This window comes from Urocitellus parryii, chromosome 7 (genome assembly GCF_045843805.1).
Source record: "Urocitellus parryii isolate mUroPar1 chromosome 7, mUroPar1.hap1, whole genome shotgun sequence".
In the NCBI taxonomy this organism is placed as follows: Eukaryota; Metazoa; Chordata; class Mammalia; order Rodentia; family Sciuridae; genus Urocitellus; species Urocitellus parryii.
Window position 1 is genome coordinate 142,939,508 of NC_135537.1, and position 21,738 is coordinate 142,961,245.

Consider the following 21,738-nt stretch of genomic DNA (forward strand, 5'->3'; position numbering starts at 1 on the left):
ACTCTGTGAGGTCAGGGTAGTCTTGAAGGCCGTTCAGTGTTCAGTGTGGACACGTCCCCAGTGTAGATCACCAAGGAGCCTGCTCTGTCATTTGGCTTCCTGTGCAGACTTTGTGAGGAGGGCTCCAGCATGCCAACAGGTGTTCTGAGTGATGTGACCAGCCTAACTGTGGCCCTTCACCATGGATGGCTGTCCCTGGGAGGTCTAGCTCCTCACTGGACTCTCATGAGTGGTCCAGTATGAGAAGCCCCAAACTAGTCTTCCTGCCAGGCATCCTCACACTTGTGATCTTGGGGCCTGGGCCCTCCCAAACTGCAGTCTCCACTGTCCCTGGCCCTGTTGATGCCCTTGAAATTGGATGAGGCATGCCAAGTTCCAGTAATCTCATACCCCCAGTCATTCTGTCCCCCTGTCTTTCCCAGGACATTGAGGTCCCCGGCTCCACCTTTGCTGATGGCGAGCTCATCCCCAGGGAGCCCAGCATCTTTCCCGAGGACGAGGAGGAGCCTATGATGACACTGGCCCCAGCCGAGGGCTCCCTGGAGTCAGATCTGGACAGCCCCATGGAAAGCACCCAGAGCCTGGAGGGGTCTGTCGGGAGTCCCGCCGAGGACAAGGAGCGGGGTCTCGGGAGCCTGTTTCTGCCAGAGGACAAGTGAGTGAAAACTGATGGAGCTCCGTATGTGTCCAGAAATGCAGTTATTGGAAGGCCTTTCCAGAGAGAGCACGTGGGACGCTAAAGATGGCATCCCCGGCGTTCCTTCTCTGCGGGTTCTGCACCGCGGGAAGTTCTAAGCAGCCTCGATGCCTGACAGTAGGAAGAGTTCTGGAATTTCAGGCAGCTGTGCCAAGTCAGTTTTAATGACTGCTTAATGAGAGGGAACACATACTCTTTCATCAGAATTGTTTAAAAAATAGTATGAATACCTAAGTAGAGCTGGGGATATAGCTTAGTGGTAAAGCACTTGCCTGGCATGCTCAGGCCCTGGGTTCAATCCCCAGCACTGCAGGAGGAGAGGGAAGACCTAGTGACTCTCCAGGATAATAATAGAGAGAAATTACTACGTCGTAACTAAAGGGAAGACTTGGTCAGAGGTGATGCTTTGACCTCTCTTTGTTAGTAGGTTGTGGATGGGGTCGGCCAGGCCCTGATCTGTTAGTGTGGTATCAGCAGAAGGGAGTCTTCCATTTCAGCTCTCCTGAAATCTCTGGAGGGATACAGTGCTTGTGGGGTGAGGGGATGCAGCCACCACCTGGCTGAGAGGCCACAGCAATTAGGAGTGGTGACCCAGGTATTGGAAGAAAGTGACAGGGCAACTCAGATATTTAAGAGAGGGCAGGGGAGGGGTGTTCCAGTGTTGGCTAAACCACACGAAATTGCCAGCTTTTCCTCAGTTTTTCGACCTTCCAAAAGGTGGTTCAGCCTAACACGTGCAGCCCCCAGTGCTCAGAGAGTCATGATGCCCTCGGGGGGCCCCCTGGACGTGGTCTGTCTACTGAGAGGAGTCCATGGTGGCTGGAACTACATCAACTACACCTGTGACCAGTCCACCCCAAAACAAATGGCTGAGGCCAACAGAACCATCAATCTGGTAGCCGGTCATCTGCCATTTGGCACCCTTGTTTTCTGGAACTAATGACCAAGAGGCCAGCCAGCCCTGGCTGCCAAGAATTTCAGTCAAATTTATAAGGAAAGAACTGAGCAATGCGGTTAATTCAACCTGAAGTGCCGAGGAGCCCAAAGACGGGCTTTTGAATAAATAAATAAACAAAAAATGGGGCGAGGTGCCAGGAAATGCAATCTTTACTCACCCTATCATTAACCCGGTTCCTTAGATAGAAACTGGGGTTCCTCGGGGGTATGGTTTGAGAATTGCTGCTTTAACCCATGATTACAAGATTCTTTCCCTAGTTCAGGTTCCCCATTTTTGAGTGGAGGCTCAGGGAGCTCAGGGAAATCATGATGTCTGCGTGATGGTGTAGGGAAATTACCGCAGAGTGACCACAGGGGAGATACGTTCACAGGGGATGCGCTGGACCGCTCTCTGTTGTTGGGTGATAGATGGGACCAGCCAGGCCCTGTTATGTCACAGGACATACCATGGGTCCCCCTTGGAGGCTCTGACCTGTGGTTTGTTTTGTTTTGTTTTTTGATTAAACATCTTTGGACTGGAAGTCTCCTCTCTAAAGCAGGAGACACTTCTTACCTAATAGCTTATTGCTATCTATCATTTCATTTTAAAAGGTGTGCATGCCAATTAAGCAAAACTTGAAAAAGGTAGGAAAAGCAAGAATGAGGAAAAATAAGCAATGACCCTAAACCCGAGTCCTGTTACCATGTCAGTGTTTTTATTTCCTATGCTTCCTCCTTCTGTATAGACCTTTGACATACTCGGTCTTCTTCTTTTTATTGAATACTGAAGATTGAACCTGGGGGCACTTTACCACTAAGCTATACCCCCAGCCCTTTTATTTTCTGTTTTGAGACAGAACTTCACTAAGTAGCTGAGACTGACCTCAAACTTACAACCCTCCTGCCACAGCCTCCCAAGTCACTGGGATTGCAGGCATGGGCCACTGCATGTAGCTTATGTACTCAGTCTTTAAAAATGTCTCAAAATTTGTAACTAACTTTATTTATATTCATTTTCTTAGATTATTGCCAATATTTTTATGAAGGTTTCAACAACCATTTTATATTCCATTACTTAATGTTTGATTCACTAATGTATGTTCTAGTTTAATAACTATAATTATAATTTAATTGAGTTAAACTGCTCAAGTAGTAACCAATGTTTTGCTACTCAGTTTGCATTGTGTCTTGCAGAAAGTTTCTATGGTGAGATGTTCCCTTTGGGATGGGGTCCCAAAGTCAAAAGATGCAAACTGGATGAGATTCTCACTGTCTGTAGTCCCGAAGGCCTGGCCTGTCTCCCCCACTAGGAGCTATAGGTGGGACCCCCTCAGTCCTTCACTAACACAGATGCTGTGGCCCCCAGGTCCCTGGTCCACACTCCATCCATGACGACATCAGACCTCTCCACACATTCCACCGCCTCACTAATCAGCAACGAGGAGCAGTTTGAAGACTACGGGGAGGGGGACGACGTGGACTGTGCCCCCAGCAGCCCCTGCCCCGATGATGAGACCAGGACCAACGTCTACTCAGACCTGGGGTCTTCGGTGTCTTCCAGGTGGCTCCTTGGTCTGGGATGGTATTGGGGGCTCAGAAAAAAAAATGGCAGAACCAATCCAGCCTCATCCTAGGAGATCAGATAGGCAGAGTCCTGAAATGACCATCCTGCCCTCTGACCTGGGGCTTGGGGGTGCTGCCTTTGCACCCCAATTGGGAGATTGGAGTTCTTCCTCCCTCCTTCCATCTTAGCAAAGAAACAGTTCACTAAGCCGGAAGGCCACAGGCCCTGACAGGGGTGTCTGTGTCATCTTGCTTCTAGAACCTCCTTCCATGATCGCTTCCCCCCACCTGAGTCATTACTTCCTCTGACATTCCCTCTTGGTGTGCTGTGCTTATTAAGTGGGTGCATCTCACCGGCCGCTTCTCTTTGAGCTTGTTGGTGAAGGGATGCTCGGTTGCTTTATTCCCACTCTCTGCCCTGCTCTGCAAAGTTTATAAATCTTGGGAACCAAATGAAGTGAGTTCAGCAGCAGGGACAGGGCACAGCCTGACGGCTAAGAAGGTGATTTCCTCCCTCCCCTGGATCAGTGCGGGGCAGACACCGAGGAAGATGCGGCACACGTACAACAGCGAGCTGCTGGATGTGTACTGCTCTCAGTGCTGCAAGAAGATCAACCTGCTGAATGACTTGGAAGCCCGGCTGAAAAACCTGAAGGCCAACAGGTGAGGCCCACAGCCCAGAGGTGGTGGGAGGCCAGGTGGCGCCTGGAGGCAGGAGTCCTGGGCAGGGCAGTCCACTCTGTCTTAGCAGATCAGAGGACACTCAGAGCAGGGCTGATCCTGGGGGCTTTTCCTGCAACAGGAAGTCAAACTGTTTTTTCTCGGGGCCAAGTGGACATGCAAAATCCCTTTAGTGGAGGGACAAGCCTCATTCTGCATGTTGGTGTGTTGTAATAGGTAGAGTAAAGGAATGGACCAGACACTGGTCAGTGACTGTTTCTTCTCTCTCTTTCTCTCTCCCCAGCCCCAACCGAAAAATCTCTAGCACTGCCTTTGGACGGTAAGGACCCCTTGGAGGACAATGAGTTGAGAGCTGTCCCCCTTAACTATGTTATTGCTGCCTGGGGGCCAGGTCTCTGTGCCAGCAGCCCAGACTCAGCCAGTGTCCTGTGGGTGGCTGAATGAGTAGAGGGGTGTGAGGGTGCCCAGGGCCCTGTAGCAGAGCAGCCAGAGGCCTGCTTCTCAGAAAGAAGTGCATGCCCTTCCTCGCCCTCATTCTTCCCTTGGTCCCCTCTTGGTTTCGGTCAGTGTCGTCACACCTTTGACTGCCTCGGCCTTGTGTGGACTTGGCAGGGATGCCCTGAGACAGTGACCCCACAGTTGTCGTGCCCTTCATACAAAAGAGACCCTGGGTTCCTCCTGGCAGAGATGCAGTGAGTCCTGCACAGCTGCCCTGCTGCCCCTGGGGTCCTGTGCCATGCTCCTGTAGCCTGGCCCAGGTCCGTGCCAGGATATCAGCTGCCAGCACCCAGGCTCTGGCTCAGTTCTGGGTGGGATGGCCTCTTGGTACAGACCCTGGCTGCTGCCTGTGATGGAGTAGGGCAAGGGATGCATTAGAGGATGGCAGCTGAAATTTTCTAAGGATGACCTCTGTAAATGTCCACCTATTTCCAGCCTCATCCTCAACCCAGTGCCAGTAAAGCATGCTGGATCCCTCCTGCACCTTCCTCCAGAGTTCCCTGAGAGGTGGCAGGAGCCATCCCGGTGGAGGGGGCCGAGCCCCACTGGGCAGCTGCAGGAGGTCAGGCCCTGGGCTGGCCTGTGGAGCCAGGCTCCCTCTATTGCAGCTTTCTAACCAGAAGAAAGGGGCCTCGTACGTAGGCCAGCCCTGGCCATTTGGTAGCTGTTGGCTGGATGCTGCTGTGAAGAGGGTTTGGAGGTGGCGGGAAAGAGCAGTTGTGGATGGGTCATGGCTGCTAGCAGCCCCTCCACCAGCCTCAGAGCAGGCAATGCTCTCCCCCACTGGCTGAGGGAGGGCGGCCTCCTTGTTGGGGCCGCTAGGGTACAGCAGGTTCCCCCAGCCTGTAGCCTGCGTCTGGACCCCACCTCTGGAGGGCCCCTGCAGCCACAATCCATCGCCCACCCCTGCAGGCAGCTCATGCACAACAGTAACTTCAGCAGCAGTAACGGCAGCACTGAGGACCTGTTCCGGGACAGCATTGACTCCTGTGACAATGACATCACGGAGAAGGTGGGCCCTGGGCAGGTGGAGAAGGAAGGGAGTCAGTGTGTGCATGCTCCCGGGGGTAGTGGGGAGTACTTTGGGCTGCCGGCTGGGGACTCAGATGACCCTGTACCTTGTCCAAGAGCTAGGGGTAGGGGTGACAGGCACGTGGGCCCCTCAGTGTCATCCTCACTCAACATGACCACTTTTCTCATGCACTGCCATTTGAAGGTCTTGGTCATGGACTTTCTAGGTTCTCAGTCCTGTGGCCTCCAAGGTCTTCTCTAGCCCGTCCCTACTCTCTGCTGTAGGTAAGCTTCCTAGAAAAGAAGGTGACAGAGCTGGAGAATGACAGCCTGACCAGTGGGGACCTGAAGAGCAAGCTAAAGCAGGAGAATACACAGCTGGTGCACAGGTGAGGCCAGAGCATGGATCTGGGGACCGCAGGGCTGTCCCTGTGGCTGAGGCCCCGAGAAAAGCTGATGGCGGTAACTTACAGCTTTGAGGGGCAGAGGAGCTTGACCTTGACTGTAGGCCTGAGGGATTCCCTCTGCCAGGCCAGCAGCCCCAGGGCAGAGCTGGGATCTGCTGTCCCTCACTGCTTACAGTGACCAGAGCCCCAGCTCCTTCCTGGGATCAAGCTCTGCAGAGGAAGAGGCCAGTGAGGGCGGCTGGCAGGAGGGGTCCAGGTGGAGGCCACTGAGCATATGCTCAGTGCTCCCAGCACTGACTGGGATGAAGCGGATGTTGCATTTGGTAGTCCTCCCCAGATGCAGGAAGCTTGGTAGACATACCACAGGGTCTAGTCCTCTACCTTGTGTACACCCTGAGGTCAGCTTGGTGGAGGGACCATTGCCAGTGAGATATACCTTAGACTGATACCACCTACGCCACCATAGTGGGTTATAACATCCACAGCGGGGACCTGGCCCTTTGGTCTGACATATGTGGGGCATTAGTCAAGATGTGTCTGTGTTTGGAGTCATGGTGCCTAGTAACCTGAATTGCTGATCAGAGGGACACTGCCCAGGAAAGTAGATCAAAAATGAGGAGGGGAGGCCCGAGACAGTATCCAGCTGGGGCTGGCGCTTCCTCTCTGTGCTACCGTGTGCATCCCGCCATCCCAGGTGTGGTGTCACTCCCCTCTGGACCCACGCCAGGTCTGCCCTTGGCACATGTGACTAGCTCACCTCCCTTTAGATGTCCTAATTTATTTCTTGGCTGGCAGGCCTAGCAGATACTCCACCCTCCCTGGGTGGGCGTGTGGGGATTTGGCAGGGTCAGGTCTCCCCCTGTGAATAACCGGGTTGGGATGAGACCCCTCAGGCCCCAGAAGCTTGCGGTCCTAGAGCTGTGCCCCCTCCCCCGCCCCAGGGTGCATGAGCTGGAGGAGATGGTGAAGGATCAGGAGACCATGGCCGAGCAGGCACTGGAGGAGGAGGCCCGGCGACACCGTGAAGCCTACACCAAGCTGGAGCGGGAGAAGAGCACGGAGCTGGAGCTGCTCCACACCAGGTGCCCCTGCCTTCTGCTGCCTCCCACTGTGTAGTCGGGAAAACTGAGCTGCTGCTGTAAGAGGTCTACTTCTGATGCCTTAAACACACGTGGGCAAGCTGGACTCGGGGTGCACACCTGGCATCCTAGCAACTTGGAATGCTGAGGCAGGAAGATCCACAAGTTCAAGGCCAGTCTCAGCAACTTTGAAGACCCTGTCTCTAAATAAATAAATAAATAATAAAAAGGGCGGGGGATGTAGCTCAGTGGTGGAGTACTTGCCTCGTGTGTGTAAAGCCCTGGGTTCAATCCCCAGCCCTCACCCCCCCCACACACACACGGGTCTGTTCTTTAAGGAGTATGCAAAAGAAATTCCATAGTAACATCATTCATATTAGGTAAAAGAAGCAATACAAATATTTAGCAATATTTTTTTAAAAAAATACATTAAAAAACCCAACTTCCTGCCTGGCGTCCCAGGCTAGGTTGATGTTCAGGCTTGGAGCTCCCCTGCTGTCAAAGCCTCTGATCCTGAATCTACTTGGGTGGATTGAACCTGGGCAAAGGGAATTAGAAAACAAGGGTCCCAGTTTGTATGGGCTCCTGCACCTCGGGTGTGCATGTGGCTTCACTGTCAGAACCTGAGGCAGATAGGGCAGGGGGTGCACTGGCCCAGGAGACTGATTGGTCACCCATTAGACATGTCATTCCCCCATGTCTGCTTCCCAGAGCCCCAGGGAGGCTGTTGCATGCCATGCGGACAGTGAGGGCCCCTTCCCCACAGGCTGGGGTCCCTTCAGCCCCAGCAGAGAAGACACTGTCTTTTTGATGCTCTTGATGCTCCTCAGACCCTGGGACTGCCTCTGAGCAGAGCCTTCCCAGATTGGCTACACCCAGCCTGGACAGGGGAGGTGGCTGGGAGTTAGGCCATGTGAGGTTCCTTGAGGCTCCTGGGTGGGCACCCCCTGCTTCAGCCAGGCAGGCCCAAGGGAACTGGGTCACCTGCCCTGGAGCAGTTAGAGGAGACTTCCTGGAACCCCTGTGCTGAGACCAGCCTTGTCACCAGGGTGGATTTCAGATTTGAACTTGGGCTTTAGGAGTTGTTTGCTTCCGTTTCTGGAGGTCTCCTTGAGGGCCCCTGCACCTACTCAACCTGCTTTTTGCCCTTTAGAGGATGGGACACATGGGAGAAGACGGTGTGAGCACGAGCCAGAGAGCCAGAGGACAAATACAGAGAGCCACTGCCCTCCCCAGCTACCTCCCCACTGGTGCCCTTTGGACAACTCCAGGGGCCGCTGTTCACGCACAGTGTGTGGGCGGTGTTCCCAGAGTCTATAGCCTGCTGCCTGCCTGCCTTGACCAGCTCCAGGCCACCTTCCCTGGGTCTGAATTCCCCTCAGGCACTGGCCTTGGGGCCTCTCCTAGGGCTCTCAGAGGGGGAAAGTGGAGGTCAGAAAACCATCCCTCCAGGAAATGACAGTGGTTGGAGCCCTGCCTGAGTACCTGGCTGTCCATGGAATCACTTGAGGACAGCCCTTTGTGATACTAACAGGATTATTGCATCAGAACCAAGGCCCGGAGGAGGCAGCCTCAGTGAGCACTCAGGGGAGAGGCCTGGTGATACACTGGAGTCAGAAAGGAAGGCAGATATGGTCCTGGCCTTCCAACTGCAGATAGGGCCTGGTCACAGCCAGCCCCAGGAAGATATTCTCTCCAACTAGCAGAGAACGGCCCTCTGTGATATTTCAGTCTTCAAAGGATGCATGCAAAAAGAGTCTTTTGTTCTTATTCACAAATGAATGTTTCCTTTTATTGAAAAAAATAAGAGTGACAACTTAATATCTTTACTATTTTGCTTCTGCTGGCAGAAAGCTCAGGGTTCTGTGTGTGGAGTGCACCCTATTGGAAATGCTTGGAAACAGAGTGTTTCAGATTTCTTTTTTTTTTCCCCCAGATTTTAGAATATTTACACATACCTAAGATATCTTGAGGCTAAACCCAAGCCTGAATGTGAAGTCTATATGTGTTTCATATGTAGCTCAAACACACAGCCTGGAAATGACTAGGGGTACTGAGGTGTCTTATCACTGAGTCACATCCTTTCTTTAATTTTTTTTCTTTTGAGACAGTCTCAGTATGTTGCTGAGGCTGACCTCAAACTTGCAATCCTCCTAACCCAGTCTCCTGAGTTGCTGCAATTACAGTCACACACTACCATGCCTGGCATGAAAATAATTATACACAATTTCAGGTTTTGGAGCCTCCTGGGTTTCTGGGTCAGGGATACCCAAACTGTGTTATCATTTGGCAAAAAAAAAAAAAAAAAAAAAGTCTCTGTTTCAGTTAGTTTCTGGTAGATTCCCTCCAGGAGGCAGAAAACACTTCAAACTGCCATTTCCTTGTGAGACAATCTGCATTCCAGATTTCTGAAATTCATGACTCTCTCCTTTCCTCAGGGTGCAACAATTAGAGGAGGAAAATACTGAGCTCAGGACGACAGTGACGCGACTCAAGTCACAAACCGAGAAACTGGACGAGGTGAGCAGCATTCTGGGCGAGAAGCTGTATCCACAGAGAAGCAAGGTTGGCCAAAGAGGGCCGTGAGTTTATACTTTCTGAAACTAAAAAGCTAGACCCCCCTACCTTAAAAAATAAAGCAAGCTGTGAATAATGGCGTGTGTTTTCTGCAGTGATTATAGAGTATACATTCCCCATGTGATAGGAATGATAGTCTGAAGAGTGAGAGAGCTTCTGTTGGGGCCTACGTGGTCTGTACAGGCTCTACCCAGCTTCTCTGGAGGACTTGGGCCTGAGGTGTTCTTAGTTGTGTTTCTAGAATCACAGGGGACCTGCCTGTTCTTTAAGCCATGACTTGGAGCCCTCTGTCCCACGGGGCGGGGCCATCTCTCCATTTGCTCAGAGAAGCCTTTGGGTCAGAGGTGCCCGACTCTGGCCACCCGGTTCCCATGACTGGTCTCCTTGCTCCAGGAGCGGCAGCGCATGTCCGACCGGCTGGAGGACACCAGCCTGCGGCTCAAGGACGAGATGGACCTGTACAAACGCATGATGGACAAGCTGCGGCAGAACCGCCTGGAGTTCCAGAAGGAGCGGGAGGCGACACAGGAGGTGGGTCCCTGCCAGAGGGCCCCGGGGCTCCCCCCAGCGTCCCCCTTACCACTAACCAGCCTCTCCCCCGCAGCTCATCGAGGACTTGCGCAAGGAGCTGGAGCACCTGCAGATGTACAAGCTGGACTGCGAGCGGCAGGGCAGGGGCCGCGGCTCCTCCGGCCTGGGCGAGTTCAGTGCCAGGGCCCGCGAGGTGGAGCTGGAGCACGAGGTCAAGCGGCTAAAGCAGGTGGGCCCTGGGAGCGGCCGTCCAGCAGGATGAGGTGCCCAGGACAGCCGCATGGGCTTCCTGCGCTGGGACCCTGGCAAGGGAGCCAAGGTGGTAATCCCTCCTCCTGCCCCACACACTCCCCGCTGCTCCTCTCCACCACCTGACCGTCAGGACTGGCTACCTGGCTCATGGCTCAGGTCAAGTGACTTGGCTCTGGCTACATTGGCGGATCTCAGGATCTTTCCATCTATAAAAAGAAAGTGACATCACTGTCCTGTCTTTGATGCTTGGGGTGAGACTGAGACTCAGTCCAGCTGCAGCTTAGTGCCTGGCTGGGCTGGGTTCTCCCAGCAGGACACACCAAGTCTGAGGTTCCATTTCAGTGCTCCCGGGAGCACTCCCTTCATTGGACGTCGGTTATGGTGGGGGAGTGGGATCAGGAAGGGGCAGTGACCCTACAAGGGAGTAATGTCCACTGAAGTCCACCAAGCTCAGCCTGACCATGTGGGTGGGAGTCTGTGATTCAAGTCACATCTTTGAGTTTGTTTCACTTGAGGCAGAGGAGCTGGCACCTGTGCCCTGGCAGTGCTCCTAAGCCTAGCCCTTCCCCCATCCAGGAGGGGCTCCTGGGTCTCAAGTGCAAGCCTTAAAGCATCTTTAGGCCAGAGCTGGCACAGAGGGCTGATGTCAGCTGATGACCCCTTCAGGAGGGATGGGTGCCCAGAGCACTTGCCACTCAGCAGAATTCCAGAGCTCCTGTTCACCCAGACCCCAGAGCAGGGCTCTCCTCAGTAAGGGCCAAGGTTGCAGGATGAGCTCCCGGTGGGCCCCAGGGAGGAAGGAATGGCCAGGCATGCTCCTGTCCAAGAAACATGGCTCCTCTGGGCAGGCCAGTAACTCCCCCTCCAACCCCATGATCTCAAAGGGACTCCAGGCCCTAGACCAGGATTTGGTCCTCCACCCTGACGCCTGGCAAAGGCTGCATCCTCGTGAGGCCTCCTCAAGTGGCCACAGCACATGCTGAGGGAGGGTGCCTGTGGCTGTAGGGAAATAGTGGATCCAGAGAGAGGGTTCTAGCAGACTCCAGAGGCCTCTTAGAGTTGATGTTGTCTTCACCTGTCTCTGTAGGAGAACCATAAGCTGCGGGATCAGAATGACGACTTGAATGGACAGATCCTGAGCCTCAGCCTCTATGAAGCAAAGAACCTCTTTGCTACCCAGACCAAAGCCCAGTCTTTGGCTGCAGAAATTGACACAGCATCTCGAGATGAGGTAGACTGTCCCCTCGCTCTTGGTTGGACCCTGGCCCCTCCCCTTCCCCCTCCAGACCATGAGCCTGGGGGCTGCCCAGGGCCTGAAAGCCAGAGGAGGGCCTGGCCCCTCAGTGTCCCCATCTACCACTACCCCAAAAGACGGGCACAGCTGTGTAGGAGGTGGCCACAGGGGAACAAGTCAGCTCTGGTTTCTGCTGAAAGGAGCACAGGTTTAGGACAGGGTGGAGCATGAGTCTGAGCTCTGCCGGAGAAGTGGCCAGTGGGTGGCGTCTTCATGGAGACCCAGGTTAGGCTGTGATTCCACCGCCCTTGGCAGGAGGACAAGGGAGCTGGCATTTCTTTAGCGTCGGCTTTTGCGCATGTTCTCATTTCACCTGATAACTCTGGGGCTTTACGAATACCTCCATTATAGACCAAGAGACCAGGGCACAGGCTCACCCAGCTGCAGTGGGAGAGGGACCCTGCTGTCTAGCACCAAAGCCCACTCTTCTACAAATGCCAGAACTCCTAGCCACATTTTAACATGACCCTAAGACCCCATGCCACTGAAACTTACACTCTTCCTGGGACCCAGAGCTTATGGTCAACCTCTGGCCTCAAGGAGCTCCTGACTGGTCACCAGCACCCCTAGCCCCAGGGCAGAGGCAACAGTTTGGCTGCACCCTAAAGGACACAATAGGAATTGCCTCAGAGAAGGGCAAGGGCAGGACTCGGGTGGGAAGGCCGGCAGCCTCAGGAGTCTTTGGTGCCCTGGAACTGAGAATGTCAGCCTTGATCATATATGTCTTTAGTGGGCACGGTGGCACACGCCTATAATCCCAATGGCTCGGGAGGCTGAGGCAGGAGGATCTCGAGTTCAAAGCCAGCTTCAGCAACAGCGAGGCCCTAAGCAACTCAGCGAGACCCTGTCTCTAAGTAAAATACAAAATAGGGCTGAGGATGTGGCTCAGTGGTCAAGTGCCCCTGAGTTCAATCTCCAACACCCAAAATTAAAAAAAAAAAATAATAATAAATAAATAAATAAATGCCTTTGGCCAGTGTGGTCAATCTTAAAAAAAAAAAAAAAATTGCCCACCCCCAGTGCCTCCAGAGACCACTTACATTGCCTAAGACCCTTGTCCTGGCCTCCAGGTGCTGGTGTTAGTGTGGGGTCTTGCCTGGCCCAGGGCCTCCTGGGTCCCTTAGTCGTCAGACACTAGCTCACTGCAAGACTGGGGATCTGGGCTCTGCCACACCCCCATCTAGGCCTAGCCTCTGACCTGTCTCTCCCACTCCCTTCAGCTAATGGAAGCCCTAAAAGAACAGGAGGAGATCAACTTCCGGCTGAGGCAGTACATGGACAAGATTATCCTGGCCATCCTGGACCACAACCCCTCCATCCTGGAGATCAAGCACTGAGGAGGTGGCTGGCTGCAGAGCGGCCTTAGGACCTGGGGACCAAGGGGCAGGCCCTGCCCCAGGATGTGGGCCTGGGCCCACACTCACACTGTAAATGTACCTCTGGCCACATGCGTACCGTGTACTGGTGTATATGTGGGCTGAGCGTGGGACCATGGCTGGTGACACCTGCGCAGTGAGCTGTGTGTGCACTTTGTGGCCCCTTTGCAAGGGGCAGAGGGTACTGGCAGCGGAGAGAACAAGGTCTGCCATGGGAGTTCCTGCGATAACGAGAACTGGACAATTATGTTTCACTTACTGGATAAAATGATTCTACCTCTGGGATAAGGATTAGAAATACTCTAGGGAGACAGGCTCTTCTCTCCTTGCCCCACCTCCCGGGACGAGGAGCAAAATCTGATCTTTTCCAGGAGTTTGGTTGCTCTTTCCAGCCTCTTTGGCCATCAAGCCCAGGTATTTGAGCTCAAAGAGAAGGAAGGGGCGTCTGGGGGGACCCAGTGGAGGAGCCCTCGGGCAGCCCTCTGTGGGGCAGTGTACGGTGTCCAGAGGACTCGGGTTCGCAGAGCTGTAGACAGGCCGTCCTCATTGCTGGGTTCTTGGCATCTTGACGTTCTCCCTGCCCTCCCCGCCTGCTCACCTACCTCCCCTTTATGGTTTGGTTTTGTTTTTAAGACAATGAAATAGAAGCACCATTCACTTGGGTATAAAATGAAGAAATCAAAAGGAAAGAAGCAGCTTAGGAGGTGGGGGTGTCAAAACAGGTTGGGCAACCAAAGAAAGGATTCCCAGAGGGGCAGGGCTGCCCGCAGCCGCGCAGACGGACTATCGCTTGTCACTGGTGAGGACTGGTGAGGGCAGGCCTCGGGATGGATTCCAGAATCCGAGCTTGGGCTCCCCTGGGGAGCTAGAGCGGCCCCCCTTCTTTGGTCTTCATCCAGGGGAACAGACACTGCGCTGGTGGGACATGCAGGTGGGAAAGTTGCAGGGAAACCTTTGTCTTCCGTGCTTTGGACACATGGTGGGAATTTCCACCGTGGATTTTTAATGTGATCTCTTGTTCTCAGCAGCAGGGAATAGATGTGGTCCTTTCCTTCGAGTTTTCCAGTCTATCTGAATTTTCTATAGCTTGTGATTCCTTTCCTTGACCCAAATCTATATAAACACATATGGTCTTATTTCTTCCCCTGCAGTTTCTTGTTTTCTTCAGCACATCTAGCAGGAAAAGGAAGGTTCGGGCATGTTGGGGAGGGTAGAGAGGGGTGTATGCAGAGAAGGCGGGCAGCGGAGGATGAAGAGGGGACCTGGGGGACTTGGGTGTGTCCCCAGGTTTGGAGGCAGGGCTGTAGCCAAGACTGATCTTTGTTCCATTCCAATCAACTTTGCTTCTGTTGGATTTTGTGATTTCTTTTTAATATGTGCAGTTTGGTCTCATGCTGCAAATAATGGGGTTGCACTGGTTCTGCCCAGGACTCTGGAATTACCCAGGCCCAGAAGACTGGCTGGGGCATTTTCTCTAGAAGGCCCTGTTCTCAGGATACTAGGCTCCCCCAAGGGTCTGAGAAGACACAGGCAGAGAAAGGCGGCCTGAGGAGTGGGTCTCTTGAGAATTTGCCAGTAGCAAGGAATGGCCACCACCAGAGGCAAATGACAAGTTGCAACATGGCATTGACCTGGGTTTTCTATTGCAAGAAGTGCCACTGAGGCCGGCCAAGTCAGGGCCCTGGTCCATGGGGGTGAGTATTTAATAAGTAAAATTGCATATGTTCTTTAGCTGCATTAGTGCAGATTCCAGAGAAGGCCACAGAAGCCAGAGTTAGAGCCGCTGTGAAGGAATTTCTGCCAGGGGAAGAGGAAGTGGGAAAAGACAGCCTGCTCCATTCTCCTCGCCTCTCCCCGTAGGGGGCGCCATTGGCATGGGTTTCCTGAGAGGCCAAAAAAAAAGTCAGGTCTAAAAGACCCTCTGGATCTGAGCTAGTGTCAGAGAGAGGGACTTTTAAATGAGGGAGTGAATTCCCTGTAACACACACCTTCCATTAAATCCAACCTCCTTACTTTCTTCGGCCAGGATGCATTTCTTGTCTGTCAGCTCAGCTTTTTAAGATCAGGTATGTTTGGGGGCTGGAGATGTAGTTCAGTGGTAGAGGGCTTGTGCAAGGGCCTGGATTCAATCCCTACTGCCGCCCCCCACACCCCACCCCCCAAATCATGTATGTCTTTAAAATGCTCTTCTGATCCTGAAGGCTAGCCTGATGGGAGCTGATGCCCCAGCTCCACAGCCCTGCTCCCGCTGTGTTTTCTGCCTCCCTTGCTCATTTTCCAGCTGGGAGTTCTACCCCAGCTGTCCCTTGTTGTATTGCTAGGTGGTAAACATGTGCCCAGTTAGATTTGAACTTCAGGCTAGGCACAGTGGTCACACCTGTAATCCCAGAGGTTTGGGAGGCTGAGGCAGGAGGATCATGAGTTCAAAGCCAGCCTCAGCAACTTAGAGAGCCCTCAGCAACTCAGCAAGACCCTGTCTCTAAATAAAATCCAAAAAAGGGCTGGGGATGTGGCTCTATGATGGAGTGCCCCTGGGTTCAATCCCTGATACCAAAAAAAAAAAAAAAAAAAATTTTTTTTTGAATTTCAGATACACAGCAAATAATTTTTCACTTTTAGAATATATATGTTCCAGTTAATACTTGAGACATATTTTAAATGAGCTTTAAAATTTTTTGATCCCCAAACGGGCTGGGGTATAGCACTGTGGTAGAACATTTGCCTACCACATGCCATGCCCTGGGTTCAATCCCCAGTTCCCAAAAACAAACAAACCACAAACTGATCCCTGGACATTCTGGTTTAATTGGTCCTGACCCCTAACCCAAGCCTCTGAATTTGGGAGTACCCAGGTGCATCTAATTTAACTGGGTGTTTTATGGGAGTTTGGGGTGAGGGTTGTTTTTTGTCTACCAATAGGACAGATCAATAGTAATCTATCTAAAGTTTAGAGGGTTTTGTTTGGGGGCAGTGGGGGGGTTCTGGAGAAGATTCACATTTTAAGTAACATTGAGCTGTCCTTGCCATCAATTGGAAGCCAAACAAAATCAGCTAATGTTTTCCTTTTTTTAAATTTTAACTTTGAAGTAGCTGTAGTTAGACCTGGATTATTTTATTTTAAACTGGTAGATCTATTTGAGAATCATCAGAGGGGAATTCCTTTTTCTTGACTTTATTTCTGATCTATAAAAACCACAAAGCACCAGAAACTTCCAGTCCTCTGGAGGCTTCTAGCAGTGTGCACTGCAGTCACCTGGAGAGATGAGGAAACTCTGATGACTGGGCTGACTCCCCAGAGGTCCAGACTGAATTGCTGTGGCCCCGGCACCTAGATTTTAAAAGAACTTGTTACATATTCATCATGCACACCATATAACTATTTGATTTGGCCAATATCCCGCCCACCCCCTGGTCCCTTTCATCTACTGATCTCCATTTGGTTTTCATGAGATCCCCTCCCCCACACCTTTCTTTTCCTTTTTCCTCTCTAGCTTCCACATATGAAGAAAACATATGACCCTGGACCTGAGTTTGGCTTATTTCATTTACCATAATGGTCTCTAGTTCCATCCATTTTCCTGCAAATGACATAATCTTATTTTTATTTACGGCTGAGTAAAACACCGTTGTGTATCTATACCCCATTTTATGTATCAGTTCATCTGTTAGTGGACGCCTAGGCTGGTTCCATAGTTTGGCTACTGTGAATTGTGGTACCTGCGTGTTTAAAGACCTCAGGTGATGTCAGTGTGTAGCTCAGGGCTGAGACCCCTTGTCCTAGAAGCTTGTTGGCCAGAGGTCGAGAAAACCGGTAGCAGTGGCCTCTGGGCTTGTTGAGCCAGGACAGGTCCAGGGCCTGCTGAGGTGGTGGATGGTGGCTTTACCTGTGGTGATGTCAAGTGGCCCTTGCCCCAGGATGGGAGTCCAGATGGCCTCGGGACCAGTAGATCCAGCTGTTCTCCGCAGCTTGGAGATGAGTACACTTAGGTGGGCAGCAGTCTCTGCCCCTGAGTCAGAGATGACACGTGTTGAAATGTATTGACCACAGGCCCTTTACTAAGTGGGGGCAGAACAGAGTCGGCTGAGAGCTGTTCCCTGAGAGCCACCGGCTTACACAGCTGAGCTAGAGGGCCCCTGGCTTCGTGGGCTTTGTCTGTGCTCTGACCGGGCAGATGAGGGAAGGCCTGGCTCTTCCCGTTGTTAGCCAAACCAGACCCAGGCTCAGGCCTTGGAGGCTCCAGGTGCTAGTCCACTGACCAGTCTGATTCCTGGCCCAGGTGGGGGCCCTTTGTCCCAGCAAGGGACGTCATAGCCTGCCAGGGCCTGCAGCAAGGCCTGGTGAGGTGGGGAGCATTCAGTCCCCTCTGTGTCCTCCAGGTGTGTGTGAGAGCTGGCTCTGGATGGGATTGGGTAGTCACCATGCCAAGGAAATGACTTTGGTCACCTGGTAGGTCCCTGATGGCTCTGTAGGGGGCTGAGTGAGGAGAGGGGCCATTTAGGGATTCAGTGCTAGCATCCCCCATGGTCTCTCCTCCCCGTCCCTCCCTTCGGGACCCAAGGTCTCCTCTGTAGGTTGGTGCTTCAGGCTGTTAAGACGGAGGCCCGCCCCACAAGGGGTCTGAAGTTAGAGGGGCCGGACCCTTACCTGGTGACTTGGAGCTCTGATCTTAGGGACCTCAAGGTCCTGACACGTGTACCTGTGATGGGCAGCTGAGGAGGGCTCCCACGGGCCCGCCCCACCTGCCTGATGGCCCTCTGCCATCCTCTGGCTGCCCATCTGAGAGGTTTCCAGCTTTCCAGAGGAGTGTGTGTCTATGAGCAAGACCCTGGTGAAGGGCAAGGCCACTGTTCTCACTGGGTTCCGCACGCTCCTCCTCTCTCCGTTGTGACTGTAGTGTAGGGCTGTCTGCCCCAGAGACACCAGCTGGGGAGGGCATCCCAGGCCACCTCTGCTGCCAGTCTCAGTGCTGCTGTACCCGGGGCCACCCTGCATCCTGCTGGGACTGCCTGCTTTGCTGTGCTGCCCAGGCTGTTGTTGTCTGCATGGTTTGGGGTCTTTGTCCTCGTGCCTTTTTTTCCCTGTCACCACTGTACGAGATTCTCCCTGTGTCCCCACTGCCCCCTTTTCTACACACACTCGTGGTCGCTTCCTTCCCAGCCCTGTAAACGTGGACACATGCATCCTACTTTGTAACCTCTGGCCTCCCCCCGAGACGGCCGAGCTCCCAGGCACTTTGACGACCCACCAAGACCAGGCCCGCCTCCCCTCAGCTCCCCCGGCCTCACCCTGCCTTGTAGACTCGGTGACTTTGTACAGAATATTTTGTCATTGTCTTAAGCACTGGGGGCCCGGCACTGAGTCCAGCCCCCAGCCTGCGGTTAGTTAGAAACCTGAATCCCAGGTAAGGGCAACTTCGTGGAAAGCGACTTCTCTTGCTGTGAGCATGCGGGTATTTGAACCTGGGCCACTGGTCCCAGCAGGGGTGCCGTGAATCTGGCAGGTCTGCAGCAGATACCTGCTGCTCCTGGAGGAAGCCCTGGCTGTGTGGTTCCCTGTACCCAGCAGTGGGCCTGGGTTTAGGGCCAGGTGTCTAGTGTGTAGGACAGCTGCAGACCCGAGGGAGAGGAAGAGGCTTGCTACTGTCCCTGCCTGTGTATCAACACCTGCCCAGCCCTTCCTAGTCTGCCGAAGGTGCTCAGACCAGAGTGCCATTAAATACCAGACTGATGTCAGGACCCGGATGGGACAGGGCATCACTGAGGACTCTCAGCCCCTCGTCGCCTCCCCTCCTCCCAGCTTTTTCCCATCTGGGGCTGGGTCTCTTGCAGACCAGGTAGAGTAGACTGCATGGTGACCTCACGCTCCAGGGCTTGGTTCACGGCTTCTGACTCTGTGGGATTCCACTTGGGTGTTTGCCTCAGGAGTCCGGGTCTGGAAATGGCCTTAGCTTTAGGACTGGGATGGGACTTCTGCTTTCAGGCCCCAGAGAGGGAGGGTGTGGGGCGAGGCCCCAAGGCTGGGTCCCAGGTCCTGAGCTCTTCGCCTCCTGCTACTCTCTATCTCAGCGGCGGGCGCCTTCCCGGGAACTGTAATGTACAGACCAAGGTGTAAATAAACAGTGGCTTTTCTTGCCTGACTTGCTGAGAGTTTCTGTGGTGTTGGTGGGGAGGGTGTTTCAGGTTTTCACCACTGTGACAAAACACCTGAGAAAATCACCTGAGAGCAGGAAAGATTTATTTTGGCTCACAGTTTCAGAGGTTTCAGTCCATGGTCACTTGGCTCGGTTGAGAGGGGTGGAGGACAAGATATACCCTTTCGGGGTTGTGCCTCCAATACCTGCTTCTCCCAATGAGGCCCACGTTTTGGGGGAACATTCCAGATCCAAGGCCTCAGGAAGAACAAGCCCCACCTGGTGTGGGACTTTTGGAGTGGCTGGTGCTGTCCCTTGGCTCTCCAGTCACTCATTCTAGCCTGCTGTCCCAGATGTGGGTCCCAGAAGCCCCTGCAACACCACCATTCCAGCTGTGATGTCTTCAATACATACTTTCCAGTATGGGCCTCTGACAAGCCCTGGAGTGTCAAGGTGGCCCTGGATTGGGTCATCGACACCTCCAGATTTCTGCCTCTCCCTGTTTCCCACTTCCTCTTATTATTATGGGATTCACAGGTTCCCCCAGGGCCACTATGCTGGCTTGGGCCCTCCATCTCCAATGCAGGCCCATGCCATGGGTCCTCCTGGGGGTCAGACAGTTCCCACTTATGGGTCAGCACTGCTTCCTGGGCCACAGGTAGCCATCCCCCAACAGTAGGACTTGCGAATTCCCCTAGACCTGTATTCCCTCCTTCCTGCAAAAGCACTTTTCTTTTTCTTCCCAACTGGGGTCTCCAGATTTGACAAATAAAAATACAGGATTGCCCAATAAATTAATTTGAAATAATTTAAATTTGAATTTCAAATGAATAATCCAGTGAGCCTCATCCTAACAATTATATCTGCAAAGACTATTTCCAAATAAGGCCAGGTCCTAGGATTTAGGATTTCAACATACTGGGGAGGGGAGCCGCAACCCACAACACCCAGTGAGGGAGGGTGGGGTGGGGGGATTGCCTCTGCCCTTCTGAAGAGAGAAGGGGTCAAGTGATGTTGTGTGTGCAGGCTGCACCGCACACAGGTGCACTTCCCACCCACCCACCTTAGAGAATGTCTGACAGTCCTCATGAGTGAGTGATGTCATTCCTGCGCCTCCTGGAGGTTTCAGCAAAAGAGTCTCAAAGTCAGGTCCCATCAGCTCTGGATTAGAAAGCCTTTAAGGGCAGCAGCTGGGCCCTGAATGGGTGAAAACATCTGAGAATAGAAATCACTCAACCAACCATCATTGACTGAGCACCCTGTATGTGGCAGGCACTGGGGATGGTGCAGGCAAGCCCTCATGCTCTGGGAGTCCCCAAGCTCCTGCAGGAGGAGAGAGACACAGCTGATTTCCAGGACGACGATGTGCAGCACCCAGGGGAAAGTCTGGGGGGCTTTGGGAGCTGGAGGAAGGGGATGTATCCCATTTGGGGATCAGGGAGATTCCCTGAGGCAGGAGCCTTTTGACAGAACCCTGAGGGGCTAGAGAATGTTAAGAAAACGGTGGCTGGACACAAAGCAGAGCCCTTCAGGATGCTGTGGGTGGAAGGTGGGTGGACGCGTGCGGGTGTGGGGGGGAAAACGGGAGGTACGGGGGAACGGGGCAAATAATGCGGGGGAGGCTGCAGCTGGGCCAGGGAGTGGAGCGCCTGGTGAGCCAAGAGTGGGTCCCTCTCCATCCACTAAGCCGACATTTCTTGGTGCTAACAGATGCCTGGTGAGTGGTAGGTGCTGAGCTCACAATAGTGAGCAAAACAGATTTGCTCCCTATCCTTATGGCAGAAGAAGCCTCCAGAATGAGCAAGTAAAGTTCTTCAACTCTGGCAGCATATTAGCATCACCTGGCGGAGTTTTAAAATCACCCACCCCATGATTCTGATTGGGTTGGCTGTGATTGGGGGGTGGGCAATGGGATCTTATTAAGGCTCACCAGGTGACTCCACTGTGTAGCCCCAGGAAGAAACGGGTATATTAGGAGGTGTGCCTGGCCTCCCAGGAGCAGTCAAGGAGCTTCAGCTGGAGGACGTGGTGGAGGCAGCAGACATGGCCAGGTAAGGAGACTGGCGGGGGTAATGGACAAGGAGAGGAGAGAGTGAAATGTGAGGATACACATTCTTGGAGCAGAATTCAGGGAGGAAAAGCGGCACTTTGGGGGTCTCGGGCTCTTCTTTTAAAGGAAACTTTGTGGGGGAGGATGTAGGAGGTATGTGAGGGTGGTGTCTCGGGTCTGCTCCGAGGACATTTAGGTCAACCTTACCTCCTCTCTCCCAGCAGTAGATAGTGCTGGGAATGTACCCTACACCACAGGATTCTTAAACTATCATTTCTCCCTTTGTTTATTGTAAGAACATGCTAGTACATTGCATAGGCTAATTAACAGGGCACTGGGTGACTTTCATTGAGTGAATTCATAGTAACTTTAAGACGTATAGATTTTGCAAGAGTTTGTGAGGGACAGGCTTGGGATAAAGGCATGAGGAACTGCAGCACAAGGCTTTCAGATTAAAGTCAGTCTCTTCTTTCTTCCTTTTGAGGAATTGAGGTAAGAAAAAGAAAACAGTATCCCTTGATATCCACAGGCGATGGGTTCTAGCACATACCCAAACCCTTGGATGCTAATATTCTTTACATAGTATGGGCATGTAACCCATGCAACCTTCCCATATGCTTTAAATCATCTCTAGATTACTTATAATACCTAGTAC

At 52.9% G+C, this 21,738-nt stretch overlaps 1 protein-coding gene across 2 annotated transcripts in view; it reads left to right on the forward strand.

Moving 5' to 3' along the window:
* Nucleotides 1-15,426, forward strand: part of Rab11fip4 (RAB11 family interacting protein 4) — a 112,919-nt gene extending 97,493 nt beyond the window's left edge. For both annotated transcript variants that reach the window (XM_026388932.2, XM_026388933.2), the window contains 12 exons: nucleotides 423-655; nucleotides 3,000-3,194; nucleotides 3,725-3,859; nucleotides 4,161-4,196; nucleotides 5,288-5,387; nucleotides 5,672-5,775; nucleotides 6,735-6,875; nucleotides 9,311-9,392; nucleotides 9,843-9,980; nucleotides 10,054-10,209; nucleotides 11,320-11,463; nucleotides 12,747-15,426. In XM_026388932.2, coding sequence (XP_026244717.1) covers nucleotides 423-655; nucleotides 3,000-3,194; nucleotides 3,725-3,859; nucleotides 4,161-4,196; nucleotides 5,288-5,387; nucleotides 5,672-5,775; nucleotides 6,735-6,875; nucleotides 9,311-9,392; nucleotides 9,843-9,980; nucleotides 10,054-10,209; nucleotides 11,320-11,463; nucleotides 12,747-12,863 — 1,581 coding nt within the window. In that variant the 3' untranslated portion in view covers nucleotides 12,864-15,426. The remainder of the gene's footprint in view (nucleotides 1-422; nucleotides 656-2,999; nucleotides 3,195-3,724; nucleotides 3,860-4,160; nucleotides 4,197-5,287; nucleotides 5,388-5,671; nucleotides 5,776-6,734; nucleotides 6,876-9,310; nucleotides 9,393-9,842; nucleotides 9,981-10,053; nucleotides 10,210-11,319; nucleotides 11,464-12,746) is intronic.
* Nucleotides 15,427-21,738: the final 6,312 nt, after the last annotated feature.